General features: G+C 44.3%; 1 protein-coding gene across 6 annotated transcripts; it reads right to left on the bottom strand.

The window, feature by feature from the left end:
- Positions 1 to 24,061, bottom strand: evi5l (ecotropic viral integration site 5 like). Of its 6 annotated transcripts, none has more exons than XM_076982364.1 (21): positions 19,952 to 21,298; positions 17,595 to 19,292; positions 16,191 to 16,587; positions 14,430 to 14,619; positions 13,651 to 13,875; positions 13,378 to 13,452; positions 13,039 to 13,164; positions 12,648 to 12,791; positions 12,349 to 12,438; positions 11,711 to 11,808; positions 11,536 to 11,596; positions 11,373 to 11,426; positions 10,851 to 10,883; positions 9,586 to 9,726; positions 6,330 to 6,446; positions 5,962 to 6,102; positions 5,609 to 5,767; positions 5,070 to 5,216; positions 4,719 to 4,814; positions 4,302 to 4,397; positions 1 to 1,481 (listed from the first exon to the last, which is right to left on the bottom strand). In XM_076982364.1, the coding sequence occupies exons 3-21, from the start codon at positions 16,430 to 16,432 to the stop codon at positions 1,167 to 1,169; spliced, it is 2,550 nt and encodes an 849-aa protein (XP_076838479.1). In that variant the 5' UTR covers positions 16,433 to 16,587; positions 17,595 to 19,292; positions 19,952 to 21,298; the 3' UTR covers positions 1 to 1,166. The 6 variants fall into 6 exon arrangements, with proteins under 6 accessions (XP_076838479.1, XP_076838480.1, XP_076838477.1 ...); XM_076982365.1 differs by having other exon boundaries at positions 19,230 to 19,292; XM_076982362.1 differs by lacking the exons at positions 17,595 to 19,292; positions 19,952 to 21,298 and adding an exon at positions 23,827 to 24,061.
- Between the last annotated feature and the right edge of the window lie 937 nt (positions 24,062 to 24,998).

Raw genomic sequence — 24,998 nt, 5'->3', positions numbered from 1 at the left:
TTTTTTAAAAGAACCTAAAATTTGGCAATTTTGAGATATTATGTTGTTTCTTTACACGGAACTTTGTTGTCCAAAACTGATCGCCATCCTTGTTTGTTTGTTTTTCTCAAGGCAGTAGGACACAAACGAACACAAAGATAAGCTACTGTAAGTCATTAATATTTTGCAGCTAATCATCTATTCACATCCCTATAAATATCATATGTAAGAGTCCATGCTAATCTGCCACCTGCCTCTCCAAACCTTCCTCCTTCTTATAAAGTGATTTTAGTGGCGTGTGGGGTTTTTGGATTCGGAAGGTGCTGTGTTGGGAGAGAGAATGCACAGGCTGCTCCAGACGACTGAGCCGGGGTTCCTGCACCTTCTTCCGACATGAAACTGTTGGCGATGTGGTGCAGCTTCTGTTTGTTTTGGAGCGGAGACAAAGCCTGGTGCCACCAGGTCCAGGAGGTCCGGAGGGGTCACTGCACTCTTTCCCTCTTAGCCGGGGCCGGCCGTGTCCGGCCACGTCTGCGGCCTGTCGCGTGGCTTGTGATGCTACGTATTCAAGAGGGCTCTGAGATTCCAAAGGCAAAGTCCTATGTTTCAGTGTTTAGAGAAATAACTACTGTTCAGTGGGAAGGATGACCAAGGGCTGATCGAAATAAGAGCAACATGCGTGGGCATGTGTGTTTGATCTATCTAACCTGGATATAATGGTGTGAGTCTCTGTGTGTATGTGTGTGCGTTACATTGCCTTACATGTGAGTATCAGGTACTGATGTAGGCCAGGTGTGAAACTGGTGTGTCTTTTGTGGAATAAAAGAAAGAAGAGATAGAGAGATGGAGGACCAGGGCAATGGGAGAGACAGAGAGACAGAGAGAGAGAGAGAGAGAGAGAGAGAAATGGAGAACATAGGAAACAAGGACCTCTGTCTCAGTCTGTTCTTCTATGCATCCCTCATATCTCTATATACACAGTCCCTCCTCTGAACGCATGAAATATTACATTTACTCACTGTGTACCTGTCCCTTCTGTCTCCATCGGTGTGCGTTAGCGTGTGTGTGTGTGTGTGTGTGTGTACTCAAGCCCTCACTATAACTCATCCAGTGAACGTGCACCAATGCAGTGTTTCTTGCGTTGCTTGTCTCTGGAACTCTGGACACACCCCCCCTTCCCGCACCCGTTACTCCAACCCCATCAGTTCCCCGGGCCCACGGCAGTGCTGTGTGGGCGTGGCCTCCTTCCGCGCCTCCTGCCCGCGGAGGACATGGTGGCCGTTCCCATCGTCCCCATCGCTGTCCGTGCTACCCTCGCTGTCCAGGCGAGGCGAGGTGCAATGTGGGTACAGATCGGCAGCCGGCAGCGCGCCCTGGATCAACTCATCATCTGAACTCAGGTAGTCCCCTTCTGCTGAAGCTGGACTGGCCAGGCACAAGTCCTGATAGGTCCCACCCCCGGAGTTCTGGAATTTGGTGGGCTGGCCACGCAATTGCCTGATCTGAAAGTAAAAAAAAAAAGTCAAGAAAAAAAGTATTGGCATAGATTATATTGACATAACTCACCCACCGAGCACTTTATCAGGAACACCTACTTGTAGCTACACCCACTCTCTAGTTTATCAGCCCCATATAGCACCCCTGATCAGGTGTTATTTGGGTGGAGGACCATTCTTAGCACTGCAGTGTCACTGAGGTGGTGGTGGCGTGTTAGTGTGTGCCGTGCTGTTACAAGTAGATTGGACACAAGAGTGTTGCTTCTTGACTGAGAATAAAACACTAACTAAAAACATCCAGGCAGCAGTGCCCTGTGAGCACCATCCTCCTACCACTGGTGAGGGTCTAGAAGATGACCAACATACAGCTATGCAGCCATCAGATGACCAACACATGAGCCATCATCTCTGACCTCACATCTACAAGATGGATGACCAAACCAAGGTAGGAGTGTCTTACAGAGTGAACACAGAGTAGACAGTGTGTAAACACTCCAGCAGCACTGCTGTGACTGATCTAAAGTGCTTAGTGATTGTAAAGCATAAATGCCAGTTGACATTTCCCACAACATATGGTACTGGATGTGAATAGATTAGAGTATGAATAGCTAGTCATGTAGTAAGAATTACTATGTAGTATTAATTACTTAATTACTTATTAATTACAAATCAAGGCTCACATGCAAAAACATTTTCTCCAAATGACTATATGTGCATAGAGTGGAGCGAAACATCAGAATATATGTTCAGAACATCAGATGATATGTTCAAGCATATTTCAGGTTTCCTTTTCTGCTGTTGTGACATTTTAAAACCTCTTTTGTTCAGCTCAAGTTTGGGGGGAGTCAGTCAGACTGCAGGCTACAGACCCGTGGTCTGCTGCCATAGCAACACGTATCGTTCAGTACGCATGTTGGTCTAATACGTGTCATGAAGAGGAATTTAGGCTGCTTTGCCGATAAGGGTGAGGTTAGAAACAAAAATACATACATGGTCGCACATCGGAACGTAGGGGCTTAGAGGCTGGGTTTGTGGTATAGATGCAAGAGTGCTACTGACACAAAGTTATTGAAGTACTACTGTGTGGACTGTTCACACACACCAGAGGTTCAAATTCGTTTAAGTTGAGCTGTTTTGTATGCCATCTGCTCTGATCGAAATGTTAGATTTTCACATGATCTGAAATGTTTCATCTCCTGTGCTTTTCATGGAATGTCTGACATTTGCTGCTGCGTGTAAAGTGCACATGCGTGTGTATGTTGTGTGGAGAGTGTAGTCCGTGAAAACCCTTGCGTGACTGAAGCAGACCACAGTTTTCTGTCTCATTTCTTGTCTCTCGTTTTGACTCAGTGAACATGTGTGTGTGTACACGCATACTTTTTTGTATGCATGAGAAAATTGTACAGGTAGGGACCCAAAAATCTCAGACCTGACATCATGGGTTTCCCAACAAGTGCTCTGGCAATCTGCAGATGGGGGCGGAGCAGTGGTTAACCAATGGAAAAGCTCCCTGAGACTATCATCGGTACAAACTCCACCTCTCACTTCCGTTGTCTGGGCTTTCAGTGAAAACCACAAAGAAAAAGTCACTGCGCCACCCGCATGAAACAGGCCACCACCGAGATTTACCTGCATCTGAGCTACTAAAATGCTAACCAATCACAGTAAAGAAAAAAAAAATGCAACATTTAAAAGGTAAACAAATAAACAAAAACCTTTGGATTTGCTAACCTTTTCAATGGTTCCTAATCTAGTCTGACAGAGAACTTAGCCTTTTCTTTCTCAAAACGGGCAATTCAATATTAAAAGTTTTTAAGTTCCAGCTGTAGCTCGTGGGATATGTGAGAAGTCCTGACACATGCTGCTGTCTTGCTACAGGCCTGAAATCAAAGCAGATTATCCTGAAGTCACCTCTCCTAGCATAGCTTTTAGCATCTCATTTCACTTTCTGAACAGCTAAATCAGGACAATTTCACTTCGTAATTTGTATATAAACAACGGAGTGAGGGCTTGTGTGAATGAAAGAAAGAACGAGAGAGTGGTGAGTAATAAACCCCAAAAAGGGAAGATGACAAAGACTGAGGCAACGAGACATACAGGCAGAGAGAGAGAGAGAAAGAGAGAGAGAGAGAGAGAGAGAGAGAGAGAGAGAAGAGGCAGAATGTCAACATACTCTCACACCCCCAGTCACGAAGGGCTCGTCTCTGGATGAGCAAGCACTGCTTTGGTTGACAAAATATGTGTAAGTGTGTGTGTGTGTGTGTGTGTGTGTGTGAGTGAGTGTGAGTATGCGTGTGGGCTTGAGCCTTCCTTAGCATAAAACACATCAAAAGCCCCTTGCGTGTGTCTGTGCATGTGTGCTTCTTTTTTGGAAATGGGAGAAATAGGTGCCAGTGTGGTCACTCCTGTGGTTTCGGTGCTATTTTACTACTAAGCTGCTCGTGCACAAAGATCCTGAGTTGAACTGCTGATCCTCACCATAGCAACACGGCGAGGGTATGTATTTGCTGACTTAGGAACAGCCAATGTGCTAAAAACCAGAAATGACTGAGAGCTCTATTTGTAGACAGCTTAATTTGTAGGCCATGTGATTATCAACAGCGTATGCTGAATGACAAGAATACACCGTTTTGATATAGCTAACAGCTGTTTGTAAAGACTGTAAAGACCGAAATACACAATCCAAGAAGTATGATGCTTGCTATAACCATATGGTGTACTTGACCAATGAGTGTGTTTATTTGCGTGTGTGCGTACAAGCGTGTGTTCGTGCGTGCATGCATGCATGCATACGTGTGTGTGTGTGTGTGTGTGTATCAGTTGCACCTCATTCTTGAGTTTGGTGATCTGTTCTCTTAGCTGAGTGATGTACTGTCTGGAGTCTGAGTGATTTAGTTGTCCCTGTATCAATCCTTCTTCCCTCTGTAACACAGAATATGACACGCATGCCAAAATTCATTACACACGCAAACGCCCAAACTCATTTAGTGATGATGCTCCATGTAACACACACACACACACACACACACACACACACACACACACTCACTCACTCACTCACTCACTCACTCACTCACTCACTCACTCACACACACACACACACACACACACACACACACACACACACACACACACACACACACACACACACTCACTCACTCACTCACTCACTCACTCACTCACACACACACACACACACACACACACACACACACACACACACACACACATCTCTGCCCCTACTTGTATTTCTAGCTCAGCGACTTTTTGCCTGAGTTCTGCCATCACTGTCATGCTGTCGGCCTCCCTCAGACGCACCACCATCATCTCCTCCTTGCTCTGAGGAACAGAGACACAGACGCAATCAGACTTCATACGTCCAGCCAAACCTTTAATTCTCCTGTTTTGACATTTTGTCTTTACCCTTCTGCTCAAACATTTCCACGCGTGCGCTTATCTGGCCTGACCTTTAGCACACGATTCAACAAGCGGGTGTGTGCTTGTGTATGTGTGCGTGCATGTATGTGTGCCTGTATGTATGTACGTGTGTATCTGTGTGTGTGTGTGTGTGCGTGATAAATAAGAGTGCGGTACCTTGCAGTCGAGCTCCGTCTGTTTCCTCTTCATTTCGTTGAGCTGACTCTGCAGGCTCTGGTTGTGAGACACGGTGTTCTGGAGTCTCTCCTGCAGGGCGGCGTTCTCTTGCTCGTGCCGACTCACCGCCTTCCCGTAGATCTGGTTCTGCACCGCGCGAGACACCCCAGTGTGGTGAAGGTGTGATCGGGATGGCATATTCAGAGCAGCAGGGGAGACGTGTGGCACTAAACACATTTACACTTTCTTCCCACATTAAGCAGCTTTCTTTTTTGATTGTTCGTAAAGGTTTTTTGTCTTTCCATATAATATATTTATACATTTTTCTTTCCTTGTCTGCAGTTTTATTTGCTAACAAATATAAAAAAAAACATGACCTGACATATTTACATTCTGAAATAAGAAAATGTATGTAAATACTGCAAAGCATAAAATATATATTTTTAAATTATTTTTATTTGCTCTGAAGCCTTACCTGTCTGACAAAGACTCATTAGCTTGTGTGTGTGTGTGTGTGTGTGTGTGTGTGTGTGTCTAACCTGGCTGTCCAGCTGCAGGTTTTTCAGTTTGACCTCTTTGACCTCTGCCTGTGTCTGGGCCTCTCGCAGTCTCAGGGTCATCAGTTTGTCCTGCAGCTCATTCAGGGCGTTTTTCTTTGGGGACTCTTTCCAGTGCCCCCCCCCACGTGATGTGTGGTGCTGACAGAGGGCAGAGGTGCAGAGGTATCTCATACAACACTCGTAATGGATACATTATAGAAGCAGCTGGACTTCATTATGCAAAACACCAATTAGTGTCCAGTCTGGCAGTGGTTTAAGGAGAATGTAGTATTTGTAGTCAGGTGTATAAGAGTGTTGTACATGGTATCAGGTGCATTGCCTCTGCGCGTTACCTGCCAGCGCTGGTTGAGTTCAGTGACTGTGTCCTGTAGCTCCCTGAAGGACTGTAACGTCTCCAGCTCCCTCAGCTTAACCAGCTTCAGCTCTTCCTGAAGCTGTGCTACATTAGTCTCATCAGGCAAGGAGCTGCTCCTCTAAATGCACCATCACACACACACACACACACACACACACACACACACACACACACACACACACACACACACCAGAACATGTTAACCAGCAGATATAGGTTGTATTTGAACAGTCACATGTCAGTACCTTAACAACCACACACAGAGTGTGTCTAAGCACTCATACACACATGCGTGCGCACACACACACACACACACACACACACACACACACACAAAACACACACCTTCTCAAGGTCAAGCACTTTGTCTTGCATCTCCTTCAAGGCACCGAGGAGCTCAGCTTCCTGAAGGCGAGACTGTTCGAGCTGGGTCTGCAGCCCATTGACAAACTGCTCAGTGTACTACAGAGAGAGAGAGAGAGAGAGAGAGAGAGAGAGAGAGAGAGAGAGAGAGTGTGTATTAAAGAGAGACAGACTGTACTAGAGAGAGAGAGACAGTGTATTAAAGAGACAGACTGTACTAAAGAGAGAGACAGACTGTACTAAAGAGAGACAGATAGAGTACTAAAGAGAGACAGACAGACAGTCTTACAGACAGGAGGCTGACACAGCCATATATGTAAATATATGTAAATAACCACACAAACTGTATCTTAATCTCTTCTACGAGGAGAAAAAAAAATCATCATGTTAACATTAAACTACTACAAAATATAAAAAACGTGTTTTTAAGCATGTGTATGATTTTAAACATGTGTATGACTTTTAAACTTTTTTTTAAAACATTTTAAAACTTAAAATAAAAAAAAACTTAAAAATAAAAAACTTAAAAATTTCAGGATTTCTCAAAGATGTATCTCTTTAAATAGAAAAATAAAATCACGTCTTATTTCTGTGAAACATCACAAGCCTTTCAGATGGTAAGACAGTAAACTAGCTACCACTTGAAACACTAACTCTCATAGGTCTTGATCGAAAAAACACAAAGACCTATTTGCCCAAGAACCCATTTCCCAAAAGTGTTGATGTACAAAAACCGTCACAGCTGTTTGCTAAGTGTTCAAAGTGATACTTCTCAACCGCCTCACTGTCACCTTCACTGTGTATGTCACTTTTGGGAAGTCAGACCATTCGCAGAGCCATGTTCAACTCCCTCCTCTCTCCACTGAGCTTGCTTGATCTGCAGTGTGTATCTGTGCTGGCGGTGTGAGCCTGTGCTAGCCGCGCGTGTTCGTGCTAGCGGCCGTGTCTTCATGATAGCAGTGCGCACACATGTTGTAATGCTGTGGGCTAGTGGGAGAGCTGTGGCCTCGGGTTCTCACGGACCTCGACTTCTCTTTCTTTACCTCCCTCCATCTTTTCCACTCATCTCGCCAGACTAATTTCAGTCATCTCTCTCTTTCTCACACGCACAGCGCCTCTCTGGTTGCGTAGACCTGCCTGTACAGTACGGCCCGATGTCACTGGAATGAACATTCCATTTGACAGAGCAGCACGCAGTCAGATAACCCCCCACCTCCAAGAATGAGACATCAATGAAAGTTCATATTCATTATCTACTGTCAAGGTTGTTCTGAAACACTTGACTCAGTATTTGAGGTATCACAGCATCAAATTCTCATGCACAACTAGACAGATATAATTTCATTCTGACCACCGTGACCCCTGTGCTCTGATCAAAAACCCATGTTGAAATGATTTTGGATCAAATGTATGTGCAGAGAAACCTATTTACTCATTATCCTTTTTATAAATATGTACACAAAGTGGAAAAACTGAGTTTGTGTTTTTATCATGAGTCAGTTATAAAGCATTGATTTATGAGCAGAGCCCAAACACCTGATGACCCAGGTCACTGAGCTGCTGGCACAGGTACAGTTCAGGAAGTGCATAAGCTACACAGATATAGTCCAGGAGGTGCATAAGCTACACAGGTACAGTCCAGGAGGTTCGTATGCTACACAGGTACAGTCCAGGAGGTTTGTATGCTACACAGGTACAGTCCAGGAGGATGCACATCCTGGCACAGATACACAGGTACAGTCCAGGAGGTGTGTATGTTACACAAGTACAGTCCAGGAGGTTTGTATGTTACACAGGTACAGTCCAGGAGGTGCGTATGTTACACAGGTACAGTCCAGGAGGTGCATAAGCTACACAGGTACAGTCCAGGAGGTTTGTATGCTACACAGGTACAGTGCAAGAGGTGCGTATGCTACACAGGTGCAGTCCAGGAGGTGCGTATGTTACACAGGTACAGTCCAGGAGGTTCGTATGCTACACAGGTACAGTCCAGGAGGTTTGTATGCTACACAGGTACAGTCCAGGAGGATGCACATCCTGGCACAGATACACAGATACAGTCCAGGAGGTTTGTATGTTACACAGGTACAGTCCAGGAGGTGCGTATGCTACACAGGTACAGTCCAGGAGGTGCGTATGTTACACAGGTACAGTCCAGGAGGTGTGTATGTTACACAGGTACAGTCCAGGAGGTGCGTATGTTACACAAGTACAGTCCAAGAGGTGTGTATGCTACACAGGTACAGTCCAGGAGGTTTGTATGCTACACAGGTACAGTCCAGGAGGTGCGTATGCTACACAGGTACAGTCCAGGAGGTTTGTATGTTACACAGGTACAGTCCAGGAGGTGCATAAGCTACACAGGTACAGTCCAGGAGGTGCGTATGTTACACAGGTACAGTCCAGGAGGTGCGTATGCTACACAGGTACAGTCCAGGAGGTGCGTATGTTACACAGATACAGTCCAGGAGGTGCGTATGTTACACAGGTACAGTCCAGGAGGTGCGTATGTTACACATGTACAGTCCAGGAGGTGCGTATGTTACACAGGTACAGTCCAGGAGGTGTGTATGTTACACAGGTACAGTCCAGGAGGTGCGTTTGTTACATGCGCTCCCTTATGTCACACTGATGGACAGCAGTCAATGTGTTTTTATGCAGCATAACACACAGATTCTGAGAATGTGGCTGAAGGTCCTATGCATCACACTTACACCATTTCTCGTTCTTTCTCTCCTTCACACCTTCTTCCACAAACACCCTCACGTGCTAAAACATGTGTTGACAAACTGACAAAAAAGCTAAGAAGTTAGGAACTGGAAGTGTCAGTAGAACAGTGTTAACTGCATGCACTAATGAATGCTCATTGCAACGAGCCTGCACTGTATGAAAATCAACATATGCTGTGACCCAAAACGTTCATGAGTGGTGGCCTAAATCCCAAAGCCTCATATCAGATCCAGTCTAAACTGTGATCTCATGAACATTACCACAGGAATGGCCTAGCCAATGCCTGTACTAAATTAGCTTTCTGAAAAAATACAATTTCCACTTAGTCATATGATTACACTGTTGCTTGATGATGTATGCTTTCACTTCATCTGTGACTGAGCAATCATAAACCTGAGTGCACTGCCTGCACAATCGTTACTTTGTACCATTTTGTGATTCCAAATGCGGAGATGTGTGTCGCTGCATGCATCCCAGATGTGTGTCACTGACCTCTGATCAGTCTTACCGTGTGCTGCTGCAGGTCCCGTATAGTGCCCTGTGCTTTCTCCAGGCTCTCATTGGCTGTCGTGCATTGTTGTCGAACCACTGCCAGCTCCCGTTTGATCACATAGTTCTCCTCTGCTTCCTGTGCCCGTGTCACCTGACCCTATGATTGGAGGACACGAGGGTTCTTCAGAATGTTCTTTTAATATTTTTGACCATTAGAGATGCACTTATTGCTTGCATGCATATGACCTTACAAACGATTAATCCGAGTGTTAACGCCCTTAGGTTAAATAGAGCATAGAGTCCATTTAAAGCCAGGAAACAGTGGGAGGGAATAGTTTAATAAACCTTAACAACAACAAAGAAAAAACATTAGTGGACCTAGGATGAAACTTTGATGCACACCAGCACCTCCACATGCAAGACCTATGAAATCTGTGGTTGCATTTAATGCTGAGGTTAACTTTGCAAGACACCTTTCTGCCATGATTCTAGCCATGTACAACACGTGTGCCCCTGGGTGCGAAGAAACGATGGAACCAATCAGAGCGAACCATTAAATGCAAACGCACGTCATGCACAGCGCCAGGTCTCATGAGTCATGAGAGAGAGACGATGCAAGAGGGAGACAGGAAATAAACCGTAGGGCCAAAAGATGAGAGAAGGGGAAGGAGGAATTAGTGAGCTGCCGTGTGATGTCTGAAATCGTGTACCATTCTCAGTAAATCAGAGTATGCACTTCCCACCGATCTCTGAAGTATGTGCGATTTAGGAATGGCACTATGAAATATGTTGGTAATTTCCATACTATTAAAATTTATTTAAAGCATATGACAGTGAAATAATTAGTTCACTGGGTAAAGTAACCAATCTGTTTGAATTGAATGAATATATTACATGAATACATAAACAGTGAAAATAGAAATCTGAAGTCCTTAGGTTTTCTTACATATCTAATTTTTGATGTATTTACTATTTATTTGGGCACTGATAGCTCTGCCTCTTCTTTTCCATGGTGCATGACTGGCATGAAATATTACAAAAATTGTCCTCTACAACACACACGACTTTCATCCATATTAGTACAGCATCCTTGTACTTTTAAGTATACTAGATTATAATTATTTTAAGTATACTAGATTGTGGTTCTTTTAAGTATACTAGATTGTGGTGCTTTCGCATAGCAGGCGCTCCACCTACTCAGTCAGACTAAAACATGGAAAAGTGTGGTACAACAGTACGCGATTTCAGACACATACGTGTTTAATATTGTCGCTACTTTACCTGGATCAACCTGTCTGCCAGTGCAGCACTCTCCTACGACAACACAAGAGTGGAAGAGAGGAGAAGGGCCAGTAGAAGAGAGAGAGAAGGTCCAGCAGAAGAGAGAGAGACAGGGAGATAATCACACACGCAGAGCGAGTGGGCAAGACGGAAACAAAGGGCATGTTAAGATAAAAAGAGAAAAATAGTTTTACAGAGCCACAGAAAGGGGCCAATAAGAAAATCAGAGCACACACACACACACACACACACACACAGGCATAAAAGGAAAACATTTTAATAAACTACAACAGATAAAAGCTGAGAATAGGTATGTAAATGTAAGGATTCACAACTCAGGAAACAAAACAGCTGAGTTTTGTCACTGACAAAACATCCCCCTCCCTCAACCCACCCACACACACACACACACACACACACACCCCTCCCCACACACACAAACACGCACACAAACACACACGTTATTCTATTTACTAACCTAGTGCACCGGCCGCAGCTCGTAAGTAATAAAATAGCTCTCACCTTCTCCAGCGTGTCTATCCTCTGCTTCAGTAGTCTGTTCTCCGTCCGTAGTCTCTGTTTCACAGAGAGGAGAGAAGGTCGCCTTCAACACACTCGTGTTTGTCCTCCATTTCGTGGTGTTTTTTTGTTCCACTTTCATACTGGTTGTCATACATTCACGCACCTTAATTTCGATCTGTTCCTCCATCTCTTTGTTTTTGATCGTAGTGTACTCTTTCTCCAGTCTGCACAGGAAGATCACAATGACAGTAAATGCAGATGCCGCAGATCACCTGTTAAATGGTTGCATCACTGGCAATACCCTTAGACCTCTGACCTTCATCAGTGCACTCACTCACTTTTTCATCTTCTTGGGGTTGTATTTAACCTGATAGGCTCGGAGGATGAGCTTGTCCGGGCAGCTGTCAAACTGGTGAGGTATCACCTTCTGGAAGTGCTGTAAGATAACGAAACCATAATATATTATAACAACATATTCACCAAAACGACCTGTATGCAAACAGATCTTGTGCCACAAAACCTTGAAAATGTATGTATGGTATAGAATGATCAGGTACATTTTACACTAAAATGATAACAGCCCCTTAACATTGATTATGGTTCATTATAAACCTAAATATGTAAAATAAAAAATCTTGCACGTATGAGAAATGTGTTTTAATATATGATGGGGGTCATAACGTTGTAAAAAAAACATATATAAACTCCAGATCATTATTTTTTTATAGGTATTCATGTTAATAATGAATGGGAAATTAGACCCTCCTAAGGTCAGGCAGTTTGGACTGTTGTAACTCAGCCACTGTAGCACATCTCAGGCTGTGGTGGCACACACACTACTGTGTACTGAGTGTTCTGACAACAACTTGAGCAAAAAAGAGGCAGAGAGATAAAGAGGCAGAGAGATAAAGAGACGGAGATGGAGAAAAAGAGAAAAAGAGATAAAGAGAGAGAGGGAGTTTTTTTTCTCTCTAACCTGTGACATGCCTTCCATGTCCAGTTGTATGAGGTCTGTCTGGTTGTACTGTAAGATGGCTATTCCAACTCGGAATATAATCTCCAGACCCTGAGAATATAGCACGTTCACCTTTGAGGCTGGATACGTGCAGGCACACACACTCGCGTCCATCCACACGCACATCCAAGCAACCACAAACCCTTCACACACTTACACAAGCACACACACCCTTATGAGGCTTTTATTTTTGCAGTAAGTTCTAGACCGTCCGCACGCACTACCTCCACACGCATGCATGCACACACTTGTCTCTTTACCTCGTACATGAAGATATCGAAGATGCGTGTGGCGGTAGGCAGGGGCAGGAAAGTGAGGAAGAGTGTGAGGAACCATGATGATGCGTACATGGAGGTGTGGAAACTCTGAGAGCGGAAATGCACATTAAGCTCTGGCAGCTGCTCCTGGATCACGGCAGACAGGAAGATGAGAAAAGACAGAGGGAATCAAACCAGATAAGTGTGTTTAATAAGGCTGTTGCTCTTCAGCTGCAATGAACATCTGCTGCCACCTGGTGGACAAAGTTGTACTCTCAGGAAACAAATCTACAACAATAACATAAGTACCCCCCCCCCCCCCCTTATATTATAGGGGGGGACCATATTCATATCCCTGTCATGTCTGCTTCATTTGCAGTAGTGTGTCTGTTACCTGGAGCAGGTATTCGAACTGGTATATGCAGAGACCCAGCTCTGCCATGCTAGGTTTGAAAAGCTCTCTGAGTCTGTACTCCTGCATCAGCCGCACAAACACGCAGAACGCTTCCTCCTCTGGCATCTACACACACACACACACACACACACACACACACACACACACACACACACACACACGCACACAGGGAAAACCAGATGGTGAAATCCACTGGCTCCACTAGTTCACTTTTATCAGGCAGAATCCAGATTACCTCAAAACAGTACTACAGTACTGCAGTATTACCTCAAAACAGTACTACAGTATTACCTCAAAACAGTACTACGTTATATATACCTGCATAAGAAGCAGTCCAACGATGAAGGCACTACCTTGACAGTATCCAACCTCGCGATCCACCAGGGAGTATGCCTGTGACACACACACACACACACACACACACACACACACACACACACACACACACACACACACACACATTTATCAGTTTATATATATATATATATTATATATAGTATTTCTTATGTATCACTGTTATTTACAACAGAGGGTATTCTACCATTTCTATTAGACTCCTCTGGCTCTTCTCTGTCTCTCTTTCCCCCTCACCTTCATGACGTTGAAGAGGACCTCCTGGCCCAGGCTGTCCTGGCCCTTGAAGAAGTCGTGCTCGGGGTAGGTGCGAGCGATGTCCCTGCGGATGAGCTTCTCACAGGGCGACGACATCTTCAGCAGCTCCGAGTACTGGTTCTTCACCGGCATGTCCGTGGCGTTGCCTAGCAGCTGCCACACGATTGCCCGGAAATGATGCGGGATGCCCTTTCGAATCAGTTCCTGGGGTGAGAGGTTAGGAAGGGAGGAACAGAGCGAAGGTCGAGGATGTTTTGAAGGTGTCTTCACCAGGCATGTATTAGCCATCACTACTTTCTAACAGTATGTATTCTAAGACGTGCTTGAAAAGTTAAATGTTGCTGTCTGTGGGGGAGTAAACATGCATTGGTGTAACCTGGCAACTTTAAAGATGCATGTAATGTTCTTATCATGAGGATAGGTACAGTACTGATTGGACCAGTTCAAGCTAGCATGGCTAAAATGCTAGTGAGGACCACTGGATACGACTTAAGTAGCTTTACTCCAACTTTATCATCTGCAAAGTATTAAAGTACTGCACACTTTCATCATCGGCACTTTTGCCTATGACAGCCACAACATTTCTAAACCTACTCTACTATACTGCCATATTTTATCAAAACTGCATGTCCTGAAAATCTGGGATCATTTTTTGTTTATCCAGTTAGTCCAGTTCGCCATTGTTTTTGGTGTACACGCTGGAGCTCCGCCCCCTCACCTTGAGTCCCGCCCCCTCCCCTTTAGCTCCGCCCCCTCACCTTGAGCAGCTTGTCCTTCTTGCGCCTCCACTCATCCCACTCATTGACGACGCGTCCCCACAGGATCCACGTGTCCTCCTCGAGGTGCGAGAGGTTGGAGGAAGCCGAGGAGCTGGAGACCAGCGAGGAGCCACTGTTCCGCCGCGAGCCGCTCATGGAGCGCATGGACTTGGAGTCGGCCTCCAGGAGCCTGGACGTGCACGGGGGAGCAGAGACACAGGGCGGCCAGACCTTCAGCCCCTTTACAGCCCAGATGTTCTGCCCAGACCTTCAGCCCCTTTACAGCCCAGATGTTCTGCCCAGACGTTCAGCACCTTTACAGCCCAGATGTTCTGCCCAGATGTTCACCCCCCACCCATCCTCCCCCCTCAACTCCACTCTGTGAAGATCAAGATATTTGTTTAAACGTGGTGATGTGAAGCTTCTAAGCACAGGAACACAGGAACCTCAGAGAGAGGATTCAGTTTCAGGTCCTTTCCAGAGACCCAGTGGCACCTCTGACTTTTACTAATTTACTGGAAAAGCCCTTTTACATGTTATTTTTGCCATTTACTATTTATGTACACGTGTCTGAACGCTGCTGGGATTTACAGAAGTCCAGGCCATTTCTCCAGGCTCCCATTACAGCGAATCAAAATGAGCCTTTACCCAGGGTTCCACTCGGAGGGCCTTAAACCCGTGGTGTGCGCAGAATGTCCACACTCGCACACTCTTCACAACGTGGCTGCATGTTGCACAACTGTTTACAGTGAGAACTTCAAAAGAGTGTGAATATAAGGCACTACGTTTAACACTCGTGTGATTGTAGATAAAATTGTGAAGCTCTAAAAAGGAAATAGCAGGTTGTCGATGGTGAGAATTATCTACACATTAGCTAATATAGGAAGAGGGAAGATACTACAGCGTCATACTCACAGGGTCAGTCACGCAGCACACACATTCTCTCTCTCTCTCTCTCTCTCTTTCATGCTCTTAGTCTTTATTTTTTCTGTTCATCTCTCTGTTTCCCTCCCCCCTCCCCCCCTCACACACAGATTACACTACTGAACTTTCCTCAGATGGAAATTGAAGTATTTAAAGCAAAACTCTTGCATGTTATCTGCTGTATTCTCTGGTAATTTCATGAAAGCACACATGACCACACACAAGATGCTCACTCATATCAACAGTTCCAACACATTTAGCAAGCATCTTCAAACCAGAGACTGATACGATAATTTGTACACATGACAATATACACCCATAGTAGCTCCCTTGCACCTTCACACTGTGGACCAAATGTGGTGGACCACCACTTAAACTCTATGGCGCTCTATGGTGCTTACACAATAATGCTTCACTTTCAAAGCTACCAATGTAATGATAGGTTACCCATTTTACCTGCCAAGATAAAAAATGGTAATTTTTTCTGGAGTAGCATGGGGCAAAAAAATGCAGCAACAATTTAAGTTCGTACAAATCAAGGTGGAGAGAAGCAACTGAGGAAGGAGGGTGCCACAAACCTTAAGCAGCAAAAGCAAATGGTAATAATAAGCACCAGGATTCACTGAGGCCCAGTTTTAAAGTTCTGGCTTTCAGAAAGTCTGTTCTACCCACATATCATCTCTGTGTCAGATTTGACATAGGTCAACAGAGGCATGAAAGAAACAACAACCAGGAATTGCAGATTTAGTGCTTCGGTTACAGGGCTATTATATTATTTTATTATGCTGTTTTGTGTGTGTGTGTGTGTGTGTGTGTGTGTGTGTTCAACAAACATACCTATTCTGTTCCTCCAGCTTAGCCAGAAGCTCCAGCTCATCCGGACTGAGATTTTCAGAGTCAGCAGGCGAGGCTGCTGTCGCAGAGAGTGCGGCATCATGGGAACTGGAGTCCGGACTCAGCACAGGGCTGCCTACAGATGAAGGGTCAGCTTCCAGGCCAGGCGGTGAGGAGAGGTTCTCCAGTTGCACTGACCCCATCAGCCCGCCCTCTCTCTCCGGACTACTTCCAGGGCTCGACATGGCCTCCAAACCCTGCTTAAGGGGTCTGGGTCAAAGGTCAAGTCAGGATCGCTGGGAGGGGCACGACACGGCTGAGGTGACACACACCCAATTCCAGAGGTAGAAGTAGAGTAGGCCACTCTGAGGTGAAGAGGGTGTATCAAGGACACATTAATCTGCAGAGGAAGTGAGTCATTAGGTTTCAGTTCTGAATGTCAAAATTGAAGAATACACTGTGGATCATATTAGAGTTTTTTGCACTCATTGTTAGTTATATATACACATATATACACGTACAGTAGGGATCTTAAAAATTGATGCATAATAGCTTCTATAATAATAATTTACATAATATCTGGTAAACTGCTTAGAATTTTGAAAAAACAATAATATTAAATAAAATATTAAATATAATGCACATCCTGTAAGGCAATATTTAAACATTGTACCACAGTTCTGGTGTATTTTGTACTAAATTTCTAATTTTAGAGTGAATATTCAAACTTACAGGAAAGTTAAATGTGATTTTGTGATAAGGTATTTGTCCACCTTATTACAAGCAGAAATCAGGCTGCTTGAAATTCGTCAATTTTACTCAATTATTTTCTTAATATGGAGGGCTTAACTGAGGCAATATGACTATATAACAATGCAAAACAATCACAGAAAGAGGGAGAGAGAGAGAAAGAGAGAGACCATCACACATGAGCAGTTGTAGCAAACAGAAAAATAACTCAAGGCAAAAAATAAACCTCCTAGATTATACAAAAATACAAAAACAAAAAACATTTGATGAACAGAGCAAACACACAGCCAACACAAGGGTAGTATTCAGAGCCAGCCCAATCAAAAGAACCATTAACATGAATCCACACCACACACACACACACACACACACACACACACACAGCTGTAAGGCCAACAGCACATTACAAGTCAACATAATAGTAACCAGTCAAAAATAGTACAAATCTCCAACAAAACAGGATCAGAATAAAAATGTACGACAGCTGACAGTGCAACAAACGTTACAGCTATGACATAAACACGAAAGGTCAAAAGAGGAATGCCACTATTAGTGTTATGTTAGCATTTGACGCAGAGCACTTATCCTAGCCATTGTCCAGCTTCCTATAGATAATTAACTGAAGGGTACTCTCAACATTCAATCTGATGTTTTTACCTTCATTCCTTTTAAAGTTCTCATGCACAGTTACAGATGACTGTGTGACATCACACCACACCAGGCTGTTGAGGTCAGTGCTGCAGGCTGCTGAATGTCATCCAAATGCAAAAGCGTGAAACTGGAGGTTATGACATCCGATGACTCAGCCTGAACGCACGGCATTTCAGATTTTGGCTCCCAAAAAAGCAACATAACGTCCATGTAACTGCAGAATAAAATGGCTGATGCAGAACACATTCTTGATCTCCTTCCTGAGAGATCCTTCCTGTTCCTTGAGGAGGGGTAACACGCACGCTGGGCTTACAATCCGCCAAGTTTGTACTCTTCGAAGTGTAATGTGGACTGAATACAAATGATCTCTGATAGTGTGGTGATTGTCTTTATGATCTGAGATCAGACCTGGATTTGGGGAGTGTTTATAGCCATTCAAGGGCCATCCAGAAAATGATAAAAGAGAGAGGTAAATGGGGCTGGAATGCAGAAGATCAAGTGTCTCCAAGTAATGAGATAAGAAAGAGTGTACCAGAAAGAGTGATGGAGGGACTGGAGGGGGACAGAGGAGATGGAGAATGATGGAGAGAGTGAGAGACAGAGAGAGAGAGTGAGAGACACACATAGAGAGAGAGAGTATCGCAAGGCTGTCATGGGGAGGAGAGCCTAGGGGTCAGGAGATGGCACGGTCTGTGTGCGTGTGTGTGTGTGTGTATGCGTGTCTGTATGTGAGTGTAATAACAATAATGGCATTGTGTATATGCCTTGTTGCATCTCTCAATCTCTCCAACAGCCTAAAAGCACAAGGTCAAACACTACATTCCAAACCACCGTACCAGCCAAACATTTCAAACCCTTTAACCTTCTGTGCCTAAGCCAAACCCCAAACCCCATCCCTGGAGATATTCGGGTTCAGCATGGGGTATCATCACTCACAAATATACCCCACAAGATCTGTTTCCATGAGACACAAACATGACATTCATTTCCAAATGAGCACTTCATTTTCAGAAGTATAAGAAAAATTTTTGCAAACACCGGGCGGTGTGTCCGGGGATGAGGCATACACTGTTTACCTGTGTCTTTCATCGCAAGCAGTTAAGGTTCTTCAACTCCTGTCTGCATACCTTAGACCTTGTTTCTACCGTGTCTATTTATAAATATGGCCAAAATATTTTCAAATCACAGTATATATTATCGTTTTGTTACAGTCAACACTGGGTTTTGTTAGTTCTGTACTATAATTGCAGTTTGTAGCTCAATTTGTCTTAACATAAGTGCAGTAATGACCCAAACAGGTGGTGAAACGTTGATGCTTTTAAAGGTTAAGCAGCGATTTCGAAGAACATGCTGTGTCCTTCAACACACAATCTTCAGCGCCATCACACAACTAGTACGTCTTAGCTCATCCTTCAGTGATTCACCACTGGGCCTGCTGGTGTCTGGCTTTATGAAAAGCTACAGCTATTTAGCATTTTCATCACTCCATGACATCATTACCCAGAACAAAAGATTATTGTTTCTGTGTGCTGTGTTACACATGCACACACACACACACACACACACACACACACACAAGGGGTTAATCGGTCAGCTGTGAAGCAGCATATGCTACTTGTTGACCATAATAATCTGGAAGACCTGCACGTGACATCCAAACGGATCTGAAGGTCTTCACCAGCAGCCGCGCTCTCCACGATGAGTCTGTTAAACACGGAAGTGCATTTTTATTGGATAGAAGCGTAAAGCCCATTAAACAGCAGACAATTAAACTGGTCCCAGTGCGCAAATGCTGCCGCGTGGAACACGTATCTCCCCGGCCTATGGGAGTGCGCCACTGCTAGAGCTCTGAGGAGATGACAACTACATAACGCATGAAGCTGCTTGTAGGAGAATAGCACACAGCTCACAGGAATGCCATCCGTATTGGTGTGCAGTTGTGCTGAGTGCATCAACACTGGATATGCATTTTAAACATTACACTTCTGCATAAGGTTCATAAATCCTAATTATCATCAATTCCTGCTATCAAAGCTGGATATATTCACGAAGATTCTTTATTACTAAGTCATATTTGTTGCAACATTCAAAAACTTTGAACTCTTTCTCAGACCTATTAGACCCTCTCAGACCATCTGGAGCAGACGGTCCAGCCAGTGTTCACAGTAGCAGGAGATGATTAACAACCCAGACTGCAATCTCCAGCTTGCTGATTTAAAAAATGCAGTTTTAAATGTTTTAATTCACATGAAGTAAGCAGGACGTGTATGAAGCATAGCAGTATATGTGCTACCATATTTACTGATTTCTCTTAAACATGAATTTATAGAGTTTTTAATGAGATGTCTTTTAAAGAATCTTACCCTACATTGCTTCATTAGGTTCTTAAGTGGCCAGTGGTAGACTGGACTCAGGATGAAAGGCCAATACGTCTGCTCCCCTTAAATTTATGAGACAACAACAGCTCCAACAAATGAAGAATAGAGTTATGTGGGTAATTTTCCTGGCACAGAGTCAAAAACTCAAGAAGAACTTGGTAATAAGGCTTTTTGAAGACAAGACGAGTTTAAACCAGGCATAATAAGTTTCTCAATATTGTCATAAGAATAAGCCTGGTGATGACTTACCATAGAGAACATGCGTGCGCACTCACACACACACACACACATACACGTGCGCGCGCACACGCAGGTCCGACTCAAAACAGCCTGAGCCACTGCACTGCATCAACTTAATAACTGTGGTGATAACTGTAGGCACACCTAAACAATAACACATGACTGTTCCAGACACACCAGGGAATCTTCTCAGCCTGCTGCGAAATTCCACGTCCATCGTGCTTCACAAACAAAAAGCAAAGGCATTTCCCACAGGTTCCTCCGCCAAGTTCCTCTAAGCTCTCCTCCACCCTAGATCTTCAATAATGGACCTGCCCTTCCCACGCACACTCACACAGGGACAAATGAGTCATCACAGGGCAACCTGATATGTCTGGAGGTGTGGCACAATAGCTATTCACCTATAAGAGATCTTCAGTAGGGGTGTAGCGATACTACTCAAGGTCTGTATCTGGCATATACAGCAGCAATCTCATAGAGCAACAGAGGAAAATGCATTTAGTATGTGCAAAAAAAAAAAAAGTGCAAACTGTATTTAGAGGCCACGACTGCAGATAAGAGTCACGCAGGCTTCTTGCTCCTACACGCAGTATTTACAAGTGTAGTAGGACTTAAGTATACAAGGATTACTTCCATTACATATTACTCAGGTATACTACTTCTATTTGCCAAAGTTGCTTTATGGAGGGTCGGCATAACAACAAGAGACCACACTTAAGAGTAAAATAAAAACGTCAACAAACTGTATTAAGAGCATAAGACACAAAACCAAAACAACCACCCTGACTGGGAACAGCTGTGGTATGTTAAGATCCATTGTGAGTCAGCTCAGTAAAACACCAAAAATAGCAGCGGCCAGACTTCGGATGGAGAATGGAAAACATAAGTCAGTGCTTTGCCGTGGCGGGCTGGGAGAGGAGTGCTTTGAGGAGCGCTCTGGAGACGTCAACAGTGAGGATGAGGAGGGAGGAAGAAGGGGACGGCTGGACCAGCCACAGTGGAGTCAGTGCCGGCACTGCTTGAAGCTCACGGCCAATCGAGAGGGAAAGAAGCTGTGACACTTGGGCAGGGGGCTAGAAGCTAAGGTGTGTGTGTGTGTGTGTGTGTGTGTGTGTGTGTGTGTGTGTGTGTGTGTGTGTGTGTGTGTGTGTGTGTGTGTGTGTGTGTGCGTGAGTGTGTGTGTGTGTGTGTGTGTGTGTGTGTGTGTGTGTGTGTGTGTGTGTGTGTGTGTGTGTGTGTGTGGACTGTGTGTGTGTTTTTTGTGTGTATGTGTGTGTGTGTGTCACAAACAAAATATAAGAGGACATGAACCGTTGCTCACCTGAGCAATACAGGTAAACATCACAGGGCAGAGACAGAATACAATGGGACGGCTATGCAGACCCAGGACCGACTGAACCAATCCCCGTTTGTTTCATGCTGGACTCCATGAGCAACACTCTTGTAATGACAGACGGACCTGCTCAAGTGTCTTGGGGAGAAGGGGTGGTGGTGGTGGTGGTGGTTTGTTCCACCAGAAACAATGCAGCGCGTCGTCTCTGATCAGCTTACCATCAGTTCAGCTTACTATCTGAGATCTCTCCTTACTATCCTGAGAGTCCTGCCAGCTGTCTGGCTTGTGTTAACAGAAATGTTCCCCAAACAGTCAGGATTTGCTCGTGAGCTTTGATAAGAAGACTGACTGAGCTATGTTGCGGCATCCTATCTTAATAATGAAGTAAACACGCACCCCACCTGACCAACAGTTCATCTTGGTTAAAGGGGTTCCTTTGAATGATGTAGATGGAGGCTATAAACCTATGCTTTAAAATGCATTTTAATTTGACATTTACAGTAACCATTCCATTAATCCAGTCTGCATAGTATATCACCTTAAACACCATCTTTTTATTATAATTTTCTAAACTAGTCTGAGTATGACAAACCGAATGAGTAATGTGCCCCAGCTCTGTCTACATAGTCTTCATTGTTTCTGCGTTTTATTGTGATTCTCACAAAGCCTCAACCGTCTCCTTCTTCAGTGGCCACATGCAACATTCGTTTTCCCAGCCATAATGGCTGTGCACAAGGCGTAATGAGTCTCGGGAGAATTGCAGTATGTTTGGAGCGGGGGCAGAAAACTTCCTTCGCTCGTCCCCTTGGTGGGGATGCGGTTGTATCGCTCCATGTCACAAATATAGTAAAAATAAACATTGAATACTAAAACATATTGGAAAAATAAATGTTTTTTTAGTGTGTTCCCATCATGACGACATGAAGTAACAAAGAGAAAAAGATGGAGGCGAAGAAGCAGTGAATTCAACATCCCTGTCTTCCACATCACTTGCCCTGGTCACAAGAGAGAAACAAAAACTTTATGCTTTATGTCATCCAAGTAAGACAAGAGGGCTCTAGCAGTCCTGTTGTGAAATTACATTTGCATCATCAGATTCTCACTGTCATTTACGTAGCCATTTACACCGTAGATGTAAATGACACGTAGTCATTTACACCGTCTCTCAGACATCTGATGGAACTTAATTTATCACCTAGCTAGCTAGACAGAGAAACGCGCTGAGGTGAACGAATCACAGACTGCTATTCATTTAGCTCTGCTTGTTTGAACAGGGGAGGCCTCTCCGCCGGCAAATCAAGTCATTCTGCTTTTCAGTTGTAATAACAAGGCGAGGACCAGGATAATTAATGCGTTAAAATGTTATGCTTAAAAATGAATTAAATTGGGGGGTGGGGGCTGTTTTACCATGATATATCGTTTCTCTTCTCGATGGTCTGGAAAGAAATGTCGCCTTTTTTCAAATGAATCAGCTGAATGGTAAAATAATTATGATCGTCCCAATGGGAAGGTGTAGATGTAGCTGAATCGAGAACTCAAAAGCCATCGCTGTAACCGGCGTAACAGACACCGTAAATTACATCCGCTGAAAACCGAAACCACCACAAGCGCATTTTTATATAGGACTGAAAAAAATAATTCTGCGGAATCTCATCGCAGCAGAACAATTTTACTCGCAAGGCCACGCGCAGCAAACCCAAAGCAGCAGCGAGAGCGCGCGGACCGAATGTGCGCTAGTTTTACTGACACACGCGTGCTGGATAAACCGCTGGTGCCTACGGTACACCAGGCAAATACCGCAGGAGGGAGACCCAGTGTATCATCGACCTGCGTTTAGGTTTGCATGCCCGTCCAGCAACAATCCTGGCCAGCGTTCAGCTTACCCGTAGCAAAGGGTACATGTATTGTGTAGTGAAATCCAGGCCGAATTCTTTAAGGATGGAATAACGCCTCTTCGTTGTTTTACGGGAAATATTGATATAAATATACACATGTGCTATTAAATCATCGTCATGTTGACATTTGCATCTCTTGTGACATACGCGTGCCGATAAGCGCTCTTCGTTATTTACCTCAAGCACAACAAGCTCGAGATGGAGCGGTTATACCGTCTCCTCTGCTCCGGGACGATGCGCAGGAATCCTGCTTTGTCCAAGGCCACATCTCTCTAACCAGCTATCTTTTATAACACTCTTTTATAACGTATTTCCAGTGACTGCTGCAAAAAAATGAAGAATGATCTAATAAACACGTAATAGAAATGTAAGAATGAATGAGCGATGCCCACCTGAATTTAGTCCCATTATTAGAGTGGCTGTGGCGGACGCGTGGCTCGTGCCATTTCTATGACGATCGGCTATGAAACTAAGATAAATGGAGAAGAAGCCTTTCTGGTGTGAGACAGGACGGACCCTACGGTAGGATACAACGTGTAAAATCCATCTTAAGATGCTGTGGGTCAAATCGAGGGAAACGCGAGCTGTCAAGCAAGCTAGCTTCCTCGAGGCTCTTCGGGCAGACGAACGAACGCACCGCCCGAATCCCGCCTTCATGGCCCCCGCCCAAGTTCAGCAGAACCAGATGGTGAATGTCATCTTACGCAGATAAATCGTTGTAGTTATTAATAACATATAGTTGTACATTTTCACTAGTTATAGAACCTGACGCCTGCGTGCTTTGTTTTAGGAAAAAACACAAGGGGGAAAAAACCTAACTAAAAATGTGTAAGTGATTGACAATCTTAGAAACCAATAAGACAGTGGAAATGAGAAATTGCGTTAGATTGACATTTATCTGACCCCCCCCTTCATCGTTTCAGGATAGTTTTGTCGGACAGGTGCTGACGCATACACGGCATGAGAAGCTGCACATTTTAGTTCCCTATGCGACGCGAGTAAAACATCTGTGACTTGGGTCTGCGACCCCGACGCTGGAGGAGTGTCTGCAACTGTTCCCAGAAATTACAGCATCAATCTCAGTCCTAGAAACAGCAAAAATACTGCACTGCACCCTCAATCTCCCAGGCCTCTGGTGGAAGTTCCAAGAATGAGTAAAAAGACCACTCTTTTTTAGTGAAAAAACAAACCAGCCTGTGTATGAAAACGCTTGAGTAATTACCTTGAATTTAGGAGTAAATATAATATGAAAGTATGAATATAAAAATGTATTGTAAGTACATTAAAAGAAAATGGAGATTCGAGGTAAGTGACTGCAGTGTAGTTAGATAAGATACGTAGAGACACAAACAGAGAAAACAGGACGTTTCGGACAGAGGGCAGAGGTCCTGCATCCGCTGGGCAAGCAAAGTGCTTCTGATTTAATAGCAGGAGGAACCAGCTTATATATGAAAGCGTAGATGTTTATATCATCACCTTCATCCGTGGGGCTCTAAAGTTCTAAAGTTCGATACTGGAGAAAATACTAAAATTATATATATATATATGTGTGTGTGTGTGTGTG

This window comes from Brachyhypopomus gauderio, chromosome 20, assembly GCF_052324685.1.
Source record: "Brachyhypopomus gauderio isolate BG-103 chromosome 20, BGAUD_0.2, whole genome shotgun sequence".
In the NCBI taxonomy this organism is placed as follows: domain Eukaryota; kingdom Metazoa; phylum Chordata; class Actinopteri; order Gymnotiformes; family Hypopomidae; genus Brachyhypopomus; species Brachyhypopomus gauderio.
This window is presented reverse-complemented; position numbering and strand designations above follow the sequence as displayed.

What these genes read in the sequence shown, in the direction of transcription:
- evi5l (XM_076982362.1), bottom strand. Translation starts at nt 16,432, where the DNA reads ATGTCGAGCCCTGGAAGTAGTCCGGAGAGAGAGGGCGGGCTGATGGGG. An exon ending in TTGGACTGCTTCTTATGCAG is followed by an intron (nt 13,165 to 13,377) that starts GTATATATAACG and finishes GTGTGTGTGTAG; the next exon opens with ATGCCAGAGGAGGAAGCGTT. An exon ending in TCGCTGAGCTAGAAATACAA is followed by an intron (nt 4,398 to 4,718) that starts GTAGGGGCAGAG and finishes TCTGTGTTACAG; the next exon opens with AGGGAAGAAGGATTGATACA.